This window comes from Bos javanicus, chromosome 18, assembly GCF_032452875.1.
Source record: "Bos javanicus breed banteng chromosome 18, ARS-OSU_banteng_1.0, whole genome shotgun sequence".
In the NCBI taxonomy this organism is placed as follows: domain Eukaryota; kingdom Metazoa; phylum Chordata; class Mammalia; order Artiodactyla; family Bovidae; genus Bos; species Bos javanicus.
The window spans coordinates 11,390,224-11,405,100 of NC_083885.1; the positions used below are offsets into that span (position 1 = coordinate 11,390,224).

The following is a 14,877-nucleotide window of genomic DNA, read 5'->3' on the forward strand; positions in this document are numbered from 1 at the left end:
TTCTCGAGGGCATCCCTGAGCCCCTTGCTTCCCATCAGCATGTCCAGCGATGGCAGAGGCGGCGAACCCAGCCTCTGTGGTTCCAGTCGGTTCTCATCCCTACTCTCCCACCTCCAGGTAAACCGCACCCGCTCCCCACAGAGTCCAAGGAGAAGCCAACTGGGAGCATCGACTCCTACCTGAAGTCAGCCAACAGCTGGTTGGCAGAAAAGAAGGACATTGCCGAGCGGCTGCTGAAGAACACATCGGTCAAGACAGAGAATGTCAAGGGCTTCTTCGGGCTGGAGACCAAGCCCAAGGGGCCCCCAGCCAGGAGGAGCGAGTGAGTGTGCCCCGTGTGCGCCCCTCCCTGACCACGAGTGTGACCAGGAGGCTGCTCCCTGGCCTGGTGGTAGAAGCACCTCAGCCTCCTCGGCTGTTGTTGGGGCCTGAGAGCCACTCTTGGGAAGCGCAGCTGTTTCCCCGCCCTCCAGAGTTTTCCACATCTCAGTTCTAAAAGACTAGCGATTGGTGAACGTAGCATTGATTTCATGCACATGCTTTCAGAAAACCACCCAAATGTACACATGTACATAATCCTGTTTAAGCAATCTTGAAGGGTTCTTTGGGAAACCGGGGGTTGGGGGTTGTTTTGTCACTTCTGTGGTTTCTCTCCCCAAGGGAGGAAGAGCGCAGACCCCAGGAGAAGCCGCGGAAGACCGGTGAGTGCCTCCCTGGGCCCCAGGGCTGTGGGCGCCCGGGTGGCACCACTGCAGCCGCTCGGGGCCTTAGTTCAGTCCACAGCGAACCAGCAACCCTCCGGGCAGGTGACCACACATCTGGGGCTCGAGCTTCCCCATGGCAGGAGACACTGTCCTGTGTGATTCTCCAGTTGCTCCTGCTCCAGCCTGTAATTTCTTACTGAATTTCCACGGAAAAACCACTTCTCTAGGGACCAACTTCTCATCCCAGGGACGTCAAGGACCATTTCCAGGGTGGGGGAGCCGTTCCTGGGACCCTCCCTGGACTGAGTCCTCAGGGCCAGGCCTGAGCATGCCGTTACTGATGTGGGCCTCAGTGTGGGCCCTGGAATTTCCCCTGCGTGTCTGTGTGACTCTGGGGGCACATGGGGCCTGCCGGGAGGGCTGCTGGGGCGGTTTGCCCTGCTCAAGTCTCCCTCCCCGTCCCACAGTGACTGTGTGCAGCCCGGAGGAGGAGAGGAAAGGAGAGAAGATCTACCTGTACACACACCTGAAGCAGCAGCCTATCTGGTAAGGCCACCCTCCACCTGGAGGGCAGCAGCTGCCAGCGCCTGCGTCCCCATTAGAAATAACAATAGCGAGTGTTGGCGGGGATGCGGGGAAATTAGAACCTCATACACTGCTGGTGGGACTGTCCGAGGCAGCAGCCACTGTGGAAGACGACCTGGCAGTTCCTCAGAGGTTAAACAGAGTTCTACCCCATGACCCAGTAATTCTACTCCTGGGTAGATGAGCAAAAGAATTGAAAACAGGTACTCAGGCAAAATCTGTGCACATACGTTCATGACACGCTGTTCATAGGAGCCCAGAGGTGGGAACAACCTGATGTCCGTCCATGCAGATGCACAAACTGTGGGCTGTTACTCAGCTACGGAAAGGAATGGGGCGCCCACACCCGCCACAGTGTGGGTGGACCTGGAAAACATTCTGCCAAATGACCAAAGCCAGACCCAAAGGACCACGCAGTGTATTTACATAAAGTGTCCAGGAGGCAAAGCCCTGGAGACAGAGTGGATTGGTGGTTGCCAGGATCCGGGGGAAGCAGGGAATGAGATGATGAAATGTCCCAGAAACAGATAGTGGTAATAGTTGCACAGTTGCACAAGTCCACGAATAGACCACAGCCCAAGCCCCTGAGCTGTAGACTTTAAGAGTGTGGGTTTTCTGGTATGTGATTATGTCCTAGTCCAGCTGTTTTAGGAGAGGGAAATGGCAACCCACTCCAGTATTTTTGCCTGGAGAATCCCAGGGACAGAGGAGCCTGGTGGGCTGCTGTCTATGGGGTCACACAGAGTCGGACACTACTGAAGCGACTTAGCAGCAGCAGCAGCCAGATGTTTTACCTATATAAATAACGTACGCACTCGAAGGCCATGGAGTGGGAGACCCATGGTCAGGGGACACCCCACCCTCTGCTGTGAGCACACCCTCATCCCTCCAAAGCCTCTCTGTCCACGTGTTTTATTTTATTTACTCACAAGTTGGAGGCAGATTAGCATCTGGAACCCAAAGGGTGTCAGACGCTCCCCTCCCGTGAGGATTACAGTCTAGCGGCATGAGAGCTTGGCACAACAGGACAGGGTGTGGGAGACATGTGGCCGGCCAGAGCTGGGCTGCAGCTGTCCGGAAGCCTGTGGCCCCGGGCTGCAGGGCCAGGCTCGGGTGGCAGCAGGGAGAAGCCCACCAGCCTGGGGCCCACGTCCATGATTTAACTCGGGCCCCTTTGGGCTCAGCTGGGCTACTGTCTTACCTTCTGCTTCAGGGCTCAGCACACTTTTCTGTGGAGGGCTGGGTGATAAATCTTTTAGGCTTTGCCAGCAACCACTCCACTCTGCCTCTATAGTGCAAAAGCTGCCATGGACAGGATGTAAGTGGGTGATCATGGCTGTGAGCCCTTAAAACTTGATTTACACAGACACAGAGGCCTGAGTTTGGCCCATGTGCCATAGGTTTGCCGACTCTGATCTTTGGGAAGAATGGTTCTGTCTTGTGCGACCCTATAAGCGTGTCTGCTCTCTGCGCATGGCCTGTCCCTGCCAGGTTCCCATTTCCGTTAGTAGACGCTGCTCTAGAAGAGCAAGTCTCCTTGAGGCCTCTGCTTCCTGTTGGGAGCCTCAGGGGAGACTGAGAAGGGGAAGTGGTTTCATCCGTGTCCTATAGGTGAAGGTTCCGCCTTCCCAGATTATAGGTCCTGGGAGACATGCAGATGACCCCAGGACACACTGCCGAGGCCCAGGAAACCAGCTCCACTGAGGATGAAGGCACATACGCCTTTACGGTCCATGTGGAACTAAAGAGGAAACTACAGAACCTTTTGATGAGGGTGAAAGAGGAGAGTGAAAAAGCTAGCTTAAAACTCAATGTTAAAAAACCTAAGATCACGGCATCCAGTCCCATCACTTCATGGCTAATAGAAGGGGAAAAAGTGGAAACAGTGACAGATTTTATTTTCCTGGACTCCAAAATCACAGCGGATGGTAACTGCAGCCATGAAAATAAAAGTCACTTGTTCCTTGGAAGGAAAGCTATGACAAACCTAGACAGCATGCTAAAAAGCAGAGATGTTGATTTTCTGACAAAGATTCATATAGTCAGAGCTATGGTTTTTCCAGTAGTCATGTATGGATGTGAGAGTTGGACCGTAAAGAAGGCTGAGCACTGAAGAATTGATGCTTTCAAATTGTGGTGCTGGAGAAGATTGTTGAGAGTCCCTCAGACTGCAAGGAGATCCAACCAGTCCATCCTAAAGAAAATCAACACTGAATATTCACTGGAAGGACTGATGCTGAAACTGAATCTCCAATACTTTGGCCACGTGATGCTAAGAGCCGACTCATTGGAAAAGGCCCTGATGCTGGGAAAGACTGAAGGCAGAAGGAGAAGGGGCGACAGAGGATGAGATGCTTAGAAAGCATCAGTGACTCAATGGACATGAATTTGAGCAAACTCCAGGGGATAGTGGAGGATAGAGGAGCCTGGCGTGTGCAGTCCATGGTCGCAAAGACTCGGACATGACTTAGCAACTGAACAACAACGTGGGCCTGAGACCCACTGCGTTCCCATCTTGTCTGTCTTGCAGGCACACGCTGAGGTTCTGGAATGCAGCTTTTTTCGATGCCGTCCACTGTGAGAGGAGAAAGCGGTCTCCCACGACCAGGTAGGAGCCAAGTCCAGGCCTGCCTTGCCTCAGGGAAGAGGACCAGGGAGAGGCTTTTTGGTCCCGTTTCTGAAGAGGACAGCAGAGGGACGGAATGGCTGAGTCCTCGCGTCTTGTGTTTCTTCCTTGAACCCTTCTGGCTCCGGTGCCCTGCAAGCTGCCTGAAGGGTCCTGAGCGCACAGCTTCCGGGTTGGGGGGCCCAGCTTGCATGAGCGCTTCTCCTCCTGGGGCTCTGGCATGACTTGGCCTGACCCTCCTCAGAAATGCGAACTCCCACTGAACGAAGCCCCTGGGGCTCCCTTGGACCCACTCTGATTTTCTCTGTAAGAACCCAGGCTCCTGAGCTGGGACCCTGGCTGCAGGATTCATGTCTGGGGAAGGCAGTCGCTACTTTCAGCTGCCTCCTCTGGGCTGCAGCTTCCCCGGGGCCCCTTTGGAGTCCCCACTTTGTAAACCATCAGCAGCGAGGAGTGTACATTGGGGCTCAGCGAGCCAAGGTTGGCGCCTGCTGTGTGCAGCAATAGGGCAGGGAAGGGGCAGCAGCCTCTCAGGCCTGGGTCACGTTATCTGCCCCTCCAGTCATAGGACTTTGAAGTCTCTGCATCTCTTCTCATTAATAAGATGAACCCCTTTCTTCTCGAACACTGGGAGACCTCAGAACCTTTCTCCCAGCAGGAGAGAGGGCAGAGCCTGCTGGTTAATACTTCAGTCCACTGGCACTTAGGGGATCTTGAGTGAAATCTTTCTTTTGGGGGGAGAGTCAGTAAACCTCCATGGGGGCGGGATGGCCTGCTGTGGCTGTGTATCCTGGTAAGCAGGGAAGCACGTGGCGGGAGAGGTCCTGGACCGTTCCTTAGGATTCTAGACAGAATTCTCTGCTCTGCTGGGAGACGCAGACGCAGGAAACGCCTGTAGGCGAGGGGGATCTCATGTTGCTTTGCTCTCCGACATCTCGGCCAGCGCCCCCCACCTGCCCGGAACCCCATCTCCATCTCCGTCTCTGCTGTGATAACCCTCCTTCCGCGCTTGCTCTCTTTTTCCATCCACATATCTTGCATGAGTTTGACATGTTCCTCTGTTTACCTATTTCTGCTGCCGCTCCAGAGGGGATGCTGGAGAGGAGGAGAAGAAGAGGTGTGTGTCCACGTGCCTGTCCCTGGACAGTGCGGGGCCCCTTCTAGGGCCACTGGGGGAGGGCACCCAGGTGCAGCTGGGACTCTCAGCTGGTGGGCCCGGCGCTGGGACAGGCTGGTGATGGTGGGGAGCTCACCCACGATAGAGACCTTGAAATGGACAGGAGGCAGACACAACCCCCAAGAACCCTGCAAGGCCTGGTGTGTGTCCTGAGAGGAGAGGACGGTGAGGTCTAGAAGGTCAGCTCTGACCGTGAGTGAGCCAGCCTCCACAGGCTGCTCTGGCTCTCCAAGCAGACCCTGAAACCACACCCTCGGGGTCACTTGTTGCCCACTTGGTTATTGATCCTGGCTGGAGCTGCCAATGCGGCCAGAGGACCTGTCTCTATAGTCATGTCCAGAGGCGTGCGGGCTCTGGCAGACCCTCGCCCAGTTGGACGAGTCTGAGGGTCCCAGAGAAAGGACAGCTGCTCCGTGCCCCCGGCCACTGAGTGATGTGGGGCCTGTGCGTGTCAAGGGGCCTCTGAAGGCAAATGTCGAGGACTGGCTGCTTCCTGCAAGCCCACGATGGGCTCTGACTTTGTTTGAACTTGATATGTGTTAGATTTCTTCCTGAGATATTTTTAGAGTTAAAGGCCTGCCTATTCAAAATATAATTTCTGATAACAGTGCTTTTTTTAAATTTGGTGGAAATTTCCCAAAGCATGCTTCCTTTAATCAGTGATGTATTTTTAGTGCTTATTGTTCTATGTGAAATCTTGTCTTTTTTTTTTTTTTCCAACACAGCCTTATTATGGCTTTAAAAGGAGCACTTAAGCACAGCAGCTACCTCCGTTCATAAAAAGCCCCCGCGTTCCCACAGTCTCTCTAAGGGATAGGGTGATTAGCCAGCCTTCCCGGAGCAAGGATTCCCAGCACCGTGGCCGAGGTCTGAGCGGGTCAGAGCGTCGTGGCCTCTGAGCCTCGTGAGGGCGAGTGAGTCTCAGCCTCACAGGCCTCCTCACCTGTGGCAGGTGTGGTCTGGCCATGCACCTCCTAGACCTGCCCCCCGACGCCCTGAGACGGGGGACCAGAGTTCAGCTCTGGGTCCTTGGGCAACCTTGCGTCTCCAGCGTGATTTCTCTCTGGCAAAGTCGGCTGACAATGCCATCAGCATCCTCTCTGTTCTCAGGAGGCCTCCTGTTCTGTAACCTGCTCGTCACATCCAGATTCTCACTGTGGCATTTTAGACACATGACCTGCTCTCTTGTGGTATTAGACTTCCACCAATATTGGACGTCGGACTCAGTTTTAAAGAATTGATTTGATTGTAGGCATCCCCTGATTGACCTTCTGCCTATTTTGTCAGAGATCAGATTAAATGTCCCAGCTCTAGTCCTCACCACAGCAAAAAAAGTCACCTCTGCATCTACTGTCAGGACTACTGTGCTGCACAACTGCAAGGGAGCCACTTCCACATGGGATGGGGTTGTACAGTGCACAACCTGTGCAACTGTACCCAGCGAGCCGGGTGGTGGTGTGGGGATTTAATGCCTGGACAGTCCTAAGGGTGTCCACCAGGGGAAAGGGGATGGGAAGGAGCGTGGAATGGGATTAGTATAGTGCCTGGAAGCGCCTTCCAGGTGTCTTCGTGGCTGTTCTGCGAGCCTGAGGAGACTGGAGTGACACCTCCTCCTGCCTCTGCTGCGCCTTGGTGTCCTGTGGTTCCCACTCAGCTGCAGCAGCACCAGTGGCCTCCCTCGGCCTGAAGAGGGAGAGGAGTCAAGAGTTGATGTTCTTGGTTCTGTTCCACTTCCTTTGGCTTTTCCATTACCCTGACCCTCCTCATACTCCCTCTTCTCTCCCTTTTATCTTTTTTTCTCTCAACCCTGTTTTAATCAGACTCCTTGTCCAGAGTGTAATTCTTAAGGGGAAGTAGGCATCTACTCATTTCCCAGATGGCCATGGGGCTGTCATGCCTAGGGGATGGGGGGTGCTGACTTCCCATGGAGACTAGCGATGCTCTGCTGTAAGGGGAGGGGCCGATGCCCTGCGGGGTCAGGTGGCCTGGGCTCTCTCTCGTGGACACAGCTCCTTAGGCTCAGAAGAGCACCCTCCCTGACTGAGCCCTGACCCCTGACCCTATGCTCCTGCACCATGGTCCCTCCTTGTAGAGTTTCCCATCTTTGCATAGAGGCTTTGCGCCATCTTCACTGAGGTCACAGGATAGCAGTCACCGGCCCTGGGGTGGCCATGCAGGGCGGGCCTTGGCCACGAGGAAGCCAGGAGCAGAGTGAGTGGCAGAGCTGGGCCAGCCTGGCAGGCGGCATGTGGTCAGAGGCTATGGACCCCGCCGGAGAGCTGGAGGCCTGGAGACAGTGGGAGGGGAGCCCCAGGGCCTCCTTGCTGGGTTCTTGACTCCCACTTTTCTCAGATACCGATGGGGCCCTGGCCTCTGCAGTTGTCCCTGCCTGTAACATGAGCTGTGGCCTCCTTTGTCCTTGAACCTTCAAAAAGGTGGGGGACAGGATTCTCATTTCCTAGCAAATGTTCTAGGTGACCGCTAAGTGCACACTGTCTCAGGGCCCTGGGTCTCATCTCCGCCAGGACAAGGTGATGAGTGTGTATATATCGCTCCCCCCTACTCAGGTAGGCTTCCTAGAAGCAGCACCAACAGCTCTTTGGCCCAGGAGTCCCCTCTGTGTCAGGGAGGCCAGCACCTGTAGGTCAGAGCAGGGGAGGGCCGAGCGGCGGGGACGCGGGCCTGAAGCCCCCTGCTGCCCCTTCTGTGCTTGCAGGGAGCGGTGGTGCCACATGACCCAGGAGGAGCGGGATGACAGCCTGCGGTTCAACGAGAACATCACCTTCGGGCAGCTGGGGTGAGTGCTACCACCCCGGGACGAGAAAGCAGGGCAGGCGGGGCTGGGTGCTGATACTGAGGCCCAGACTCAGTAAGGAGGGGTCACCGGGTAAGATGCTCCTGGCGGGGGCTCCACTGGGGGAGTGCCACCCTTATGATGTCACATGCCCCTGACTCAGGGTTGTTACCACCATGAGTTCTTAAATGTCTCAGAAGCACACTATTCACTCCATTTGGCCTCCACACCGTTTCACGGTGAGCGAAGCTGGCTGGCTGAGGAGGCGATTTAGTTTTTCCTTCTTTCTAATGATTCCTGGCAGGCTGCTTATTGGGCCCCATCTCCCTTCCCTCCCCCTCGCCCCCCGCCGCCCCGGGAGGTGGGAGGGGTGCCAGCTCATGGCCATGTTCCCCCAGCACGTTTACGCACAACATGCTGGCGTTCGGGCTGAACAAGAAGCTGTGCAATGACTTTCTGAAGAAGCAGGCGGTAATCGGCAACCTGGATGAGGGTGAGTGCCGGCCAGGCCGGCGGAGCTGGGGGTTCAGGAGCCAAGTGGGCTGCACGTGGGATCCCCGTCCCAATCAGAGAATTATCCCTACTTTACTTAGAAATGGGACGTTAAATGTTCCTGCCTGCCTAAGTGCGTGGGACACTTGTCCTTCTGTTTGGAAACCCAGTTCTGCTAAGTAGGAGTTGGTGGGGGGTGGGGGAGGGTTCTGCCCAGTCAGTGCTTAATGACAGGGTCCAAGTAAAGATGTAACTTGGCACTCAGACTCTGACCTAGAAAATGGACAGACTCTGGCCCCGAGTTGCCCTCCTTCTAAGTGACCAGCGTATGACCTACCTTGATTTCTTGAACCACACTGCCCTGGGAGGTCTGGGGGCGGGGAGGGGCGGAGGTCCTGAGGTTGGTTTTTCTAGAATCTCTGACTTCTGTAATGAAAGGAGATGCACTGCTGATGCCAACTTCCCTAATAAACAGCTGGCCTTTCTGCATCATCCCACATGATGGGTACCAAATGCCTCTTCCTTGTCCCCCGAAAAGCCTTCCACTTAGACATGTATTTGGCTAGACCAGTATTGTCCAAAACTCCACCCTGCACCAAGTCAAAGAGGGCCAAGGACAGGCGGCCTCAGGAGGTGCCCTGGACAGCCTCACGGTGCTGTCACCAGCCCTGTCACCCAGCACAGGGCATAGCACCGTGCCCCTACCACATGGCCCCCCAGGACCCAAGCCTGGCTCCTGTGACACGTTCCTCCGCCCACACCAGGCTGCTGGGCCTACTGGCCCACCCTCTGTAGCGTCATTTCTGTGGGAAGATGCAGCCTGGTTCCCAGGAGCCCACCTCCAGGCTGCGGGCACACCTGCGGAAGCTTGCACTCACCGTGCCTGTGAGAAGACCCTGCCTGTCTGTGTCGCCCTCTCCCTCATAAGGAATAATGTTGTTTTCTCTTGCAGAGCAGTACAAGCTGCTGAGCGACCACATCGAGCAGATGGCTGCCGAGTAGGCCACAGGAGGTGGCCCGAGACTCCCCCAGAGGACTGCAGCTGGCTGTTACCCCCCCTGCATGACATCGGCAGCACCTACGCCGCCCTAGAAGTAGCGGTTAGAAGAATCTGGTTGCCCATCCTCCCCACCTCCCTCTGCCTGTGTCTGCTCCCCACCTGCGTGCCAAAGTGCCCCTGGGATTACACAGCTAAAACCGAGGTGACTGTCCATACCCTCGAGTGGCAGGCCTGCGACCTGGGACTGAGGGGGCACAGAAGGAAGGATGCTGGGTCCCAGGTGGGCACGTGTCCATCACAGCCTCCTGCTGAGAAGACGGGGAGTGTGGGAAGGTAGGGAAGGGCAGATGTGAGCTGGCATACATCAGTCCCATGCCAGTGACACGGGGCAATTGGGAGTGAGGATCTGGGCCCCTCCCTGCAGGGCGGGACTGGGTTCCTTCCACAGCCACGCAGAGAGGGGACGGCCTCTCAGTGTCAGTCTGGGCTGGTACTGGGTGCCCTTTCCGTGTGACAGGAAGCTCCAGGAGGAGAGAGACACCCTCTGTTTCAGGGCGGGAGAGAGACCGAGGCAGTGGACGGCTTTCTTGGCTGCAGAAGGCCCAGCCACAGTCGGGGTGTGGGCTTCCGGGGATGTCACGCTCCAAGTGGCTGTGTTGGACCTACGTGGCCCTCAGGTGTCTGTGTGAAGCGTCTGAGATGTCCTTGGTCAGCTGACTGCTTGCTTCTGGGGCAGAGAGACTTCCACCACTCACTCCCTGGGGCTATCTGTTCCATGATGAAGCCCAGAAAAGAGAATTTTCTTCAGCAGCTTCAAGACATCTGCCCTTTCTAAGCAAACAGTGCTGCTCTTTATTTTTAAAAGACAGAAAAATCTGTGTCAGTTACAGGCATCGTGGCTCAGGTGGCTTCTGGTGGGGACTGTGTGATTCGCAGGGTCAGGCCCTCCACCCCAGCCACCTGGGAAGTCTGCACCTTCCGCTGCCTGAGCCCTCAGGCTGCTTTCCCGAGGACTCTGCAGACACCCCCCTCACCGTCGCAGGTGCTGGGAACCAGGGGTCCTCCCTGCAGGTCTGTCCAGGCACAGCCACCTAGCCCGAGGGACTGCAGTCTGGCAGCAAGCCTCCAGCATGCTGGCTGCCCTGGCCAGCCCGGCTCCAGGGCGCTGGCCTTGCAAGGCCGGCGGGGCTCTGTCCTTCCTGCCCTGGCCGTCCATCCTGTGTTCTCGCTCCACCTCCTGTAACATGACAAACATGTCTGAGACTCCGCCCTCCAGGCAGCACATCACAGGTCCCCTCATGGGGGATGCCTCCCTGGAACGTTGCAGAGAAGAGTGAGTGTTAGTTGAGCTGAGCAACGCACGTCCTGGTGATCTTAAGAGAGGCGATGGGAAACACGCGGGACTCGAGTGCACTGGTGTGAGATGTCCTGCCAGGAGTCAGGGAGTGGGGGCTTGGGCTCCAGGAGCCCTGCTGTGTTCATGATGGCATGCACACCCGTGTGTGCGTGTCTGTGTGTGTATGCTGGCAGTCTCTCTGGCCACATCACTAAACAAAGCACAGTCGTGTGGCTGGTTTGCCTGTCCTGTGTGGGGGTAGGTCACGCCAGCTGGAAACCGGCCCAGTGATCAGATATGTCTTTCCTGAATGCAGTTCAGAGAAATAACATCCAGCTCATGAGTGTGCAGGCCCTCCTCAAATGCCTCCTGGGGTGATGCTGCCCCTCCTAAGACGTTCAACAATCCCCTGATGCTCTGTGCCGCACCCCCATTGAAGTCAGGGCCATGCCCAGTGACCAGCTTGTCTGAGGCCCTCGACGGGCCATCTCTCCACTGTGTGTCATTGGCTTTCTTAGTTTTTTCTTAGTGGTTAGTTGAAATGCATTAACATTTTATTCTAAGGTGCCCAAAAGACTTATCCTTGTATATATAAGATTTGTGTGGAAGTGTGATTCACTCTGATTTCTGGAGGAAGACAGTAGCTTCTGGGTCTTTCCAGGGGTTCTGGGGAGTGGAGGGCTCTTTATCCCGGGTGGGGCAGGAGGACCCACGCAAACCAGGAAGGAAATGCAGCTTTGACTTCTCCAGGCTTTTCCAAGCACTTTCACTTCAGGATGATCCTGAGACCTTTTTCTTTTTTCCGTATAGGTCTCTTGCAATAGCAGTTGAAGGTAGAAACAAGGGTGGCTTTGGGTCTTTTCCCTTCCCCTTCATATATTAATAGATCTCACTCCTGAGAGTAAGTCTGACCCCAAAACTGCTGCCTGAAACACTAAGCCCCATGAGGGGACATCACCAGAGACCACAGGCCTCACGGAGTGGCCGACGTCAAGGTGACTGGGAGGCTACTCTGCTGTCTCCTCTTGGTGACTGTCTTTGTCTGAGCATGTCACCTCAGGGTGTCTGGCCAGTATCACCCGGAGGAGGCACAGTGTCCCTAGCAGAAGCCGGCTGCCTCGCTGACACTTCCTCTCTTTGTCTTGATCTTCCCTGTGAGGCCCGGCCAGAACAGATAGCCCCAGGCGGGTGCTCAGAGGTGCCAGCGTGTGCAGAAGTCTCACCTGCCACATGCCCAGGAGGCTCTGCTGAAAGTGCTCTCCTGGCCCTTCCTGTACACTCAGGGACTTCCTGTAAACTTAGGCTCAGGGCAGGAAGCATCGGGTCACATCCACAGGAGAGTTTCCCATCCCAGCATGTTCAGTGTTCCAAGCCGGAGCTTCAAAGGCCTGCGTTAGCAATGACATGGCGGGTCTCCTGCTGTCTGCCCTTCAGGGCTCTGTGAATGCAATGAGCCCAAATAGCTGATTCTCCCAAGTGAAAAGTACCCTGCTTTGCAAACAGGATGCTGTTGAGATGTGGCTTTGTTGTGTCTTCAGCCTTTGTTAAGAGTTCTAGCAATATTGATAGGTGTTTAAGAGGGACATGCTAACATTCAGATTGTATCTGCTGTGCATGCATGTTTAACCAAAGGCAGGAGAACCAAGTTCTTATACTGTAAGTTATTTGTACAGTGAAATGAAGTAGACCGTGATTTTCCTATTGCCAAAAAAAAAAAAAAACCAACCAGGCCAAGGAGCTCTTAAATTACCAAAAGAAGGACTAGAAAGAGAGTTCAATTTCTGAGATTTGTGCTCCAGTGAAACCTCGGAGGGTCAAGGTCACAGGTGAGCCACGCTGGGTCAAGGATGGAGACCCAAGGATGGAGTTCGAGACGCCGCCTGACCTCTTTCTCCTTCCCGGAGCCCGTGCTCACCTGTCCCTCCCCAGTTAGATGGTGACGTCCATTGCCGTGGAGAGAAGGTGGCAGCCTTGAGGTGTGTTTTTCTGCAGGCTGTTTTAAGTGGGTTAATTTATCAGCCAGAGCACTGTATCCCAGTCTCCTGATGTGAGAAAAAGATGTGTTCACACCACAAAGGAGTTTGTCAGAGGTTTTGTTGAACCCAGGTGACCACAACCAGAAGTCAGGGCCGCAGCTTTGAGCCTGACCTTCCTGGGTGGGTTTCACTGCACCCTGACTGGTTGGCTTTTCAGTTAGGGAGCATCCGGCAGGCCCGTGTGTGTGGTCAGATAAGCTGTGTGGCCAAATTACCTACAACTTGAGACAGCTGGGAAGCCAGGGGGCGGAGTCATTTGCCAGAGGAGTGGGGAGACTGGGAAGGAAGGGGAAGGGGAAGGGCCCTGCAGCAGCCTCGGGGGAGGGGGCAGCAGCTGGGCCATCCCAGGCTGGTCACCCCATTGGCTACTCACTTCTTCAGCCAGGGACAGAGCTGCGGGTTTGGGGGTCCACTGCCCCAGGGTTGTTCTTGTTCCCCCGTCCAGAGCCCTTTAATTCCCTTGAGCCGCACCACAGTACCTCCCTGTGGCCATGTGGCCAGGAGCAGGGCTGTGAGGGTTATCCAGAGAGCAGACATGGGGAGCATTTCCAGATGGTTCCCATCCAGCGGTACCTATCCAGGAGCGTCAAGATGCTCCTCATGGCTCCCCAGGCCTGTTCTGCTGCTGTCTCCCCGCTGTCCCTCCCCAAGCAAGCGCCTCAGACACGGTCTGCCTTGTCCCTAGGTGGCCTGGCTCTGGCCTGTGTCCCCAAGTCGGCTGATCGGTCTGAGCTTGAGACGAGTGGAAAGCTGGGGAGAGGACCCTCCCCTTGGCTGTGTCCCCAGGATTCAAGGGGGCCCTGCTCCTGTTGTAGAGTTCTTAGTTAGAATGGTCTGGGTTTTCTGTGTTCCCATCACTTCTCACAGGATCTCTGTGCAGGAGGGGTGACCTGCATCCTGACATGTCCTGCAGGGTCAGACCAGGGTGCTGTCTCTCATCACCCTCCTGAGTGGTGTGCTGAGCTCGGAGGAGGGCTCCTGGTGATGCCCCTTGGAGCCTTAGCGGGGCTACATCTGTCCTCTCCTTGGTCCAGGATGATACGCTTGTGGAAACAGAAGTGCTCAATGGGCTTTGTTCCAATGCACGGGCCCCACATGAGGGCCCTGGTCTGTCCCTGTGCTGGAGGCTTGGGAGTCCCATGGACACCTTGAGAAGGACAGGCCAACTGAAGGAGATGCTCACACTCAGATGGCAGGCCCTTCGCCTTAAAATGTGTAGGTGAGAGAGCTTCGTGGCCCTAACCATGGCCTCTGGGCTGCAGAAGGGTCTCCCGCGTGCTTTCCCTGTTTCTCTCGCGCCCGTTGGTCTTGGACCCAAACATCCCATTGGCCACTTCCACACATTGCCCTTAGTGACCCAGAAATCAGGGTCAGTGATTCGAGTGTGTTATATGTATGGTTTCCCAGTTTTATATCCCATGAGGTTGTGTTCTACAAACTGTGTTTTCAGGTGGAGAAAGTTTCAAGATTGAGCTCTGAAAACAGCGCTAAAATCAAAGCTGTTTCCTGTGAAGAAAAAAAAAAGTCCATATATTGCACCTCAGATTGTCAAAAGGTGGAAACTGAAATAAATTATCTCTAAAAAGGAAGTCAGTCTGTTGATGTTGAATTTTTGTTCTCACATACCCATGAGCACCTTTTAAAAATGGAATTTGCAATCTTGTCACTGACAGCAGTGGCTTTTCAGAAGAAAACACTTTTTTCTGGGGTCAAATAGTCGTTCTCCCCATTTAGGTCGAGCAGCTGAGTATCATACAGACGTGTGTGTGTCTCGTGGGAAGGGTAATGGGCGGAAGCAGTGTTCACTGCGTCGCCGCCAGGCGTGCGTGAGTGAATAGAGGAGCCTTGGCCCCCGGGATGCCTCCACCCGCTTCCAGCTGGCACTGGTCTTGCCTTTGAGCCCCAGCTGCCTCACTGTTTGCCTCTGGGGCTGAAGGGCTATGGGTACCGCTCCTGCCTGACAGCAGCAGGACACCTTCGTGTCGGTTCTTACAGCTCGGTTCAACAGGCGTGTTTGGTGAAGTGGTCAACTTTCTGATTATAAGAGACCCTGAAAGTTATGCTCCTGCCCTTGCTCACCCCTCCTCCCACCTCCTGGGCCCAAAGGAGGGAAGCTAGGAATTTTAT

The 14,877-nt window shown here is 55.2% G+C and overlaps 1 protein-coding gene across 6 annotated transcripts in view; it reads left to right on the forward strand.

The window, feature by feature from the left end:
* The window catches only part of KIAA0513 (KIAA0513 ortholog), a 60,504-nt gene extending 46,165 nt beyond the window's left edge, over positions 1–14,339 (forward strand). For 2 of the 6 annotated variants that reach the window (XM_061386908.1, XM_061386909.1), the window contains exons 6-13: positions 118–322; positions 661–701; positions 1,172–1,250; positions 3,820–3,897; positions 5,003–5,032; positions 7,809–7,889; positions 8,285–8,379; positions 9,331–14,339. In XM_061386908.1, the coding sequence (XP_061242892.1) occupies positions 118–322; positions 661–701; positions 1,172–1,250; positions 3,820–3,897; positions 5,003–5,032; positions 7,809–7,889; positions 8,285–8,379; positions 9,331–9,380 (659 nt within the window). In that variant the 3' untranslated portion in view covers positions 9,381–14,339. The remainder of the gene's footprint in view (positions 1–117; positions 323–660; positions 702–1,171; positions 1,251–3,819; positions 3,898–5,002; positions 5,033–7,808; positions 7,890–8,284; positions 8,380–9,330) is intronic. The other 4 variants (XM_061386910.1, XM_061386911.1, XM_061386906.1 and 1 more) reach the window with 3 other exon arrangements.
* Positions 14,340–14,877: the final 538 nt, after the last annotated feature.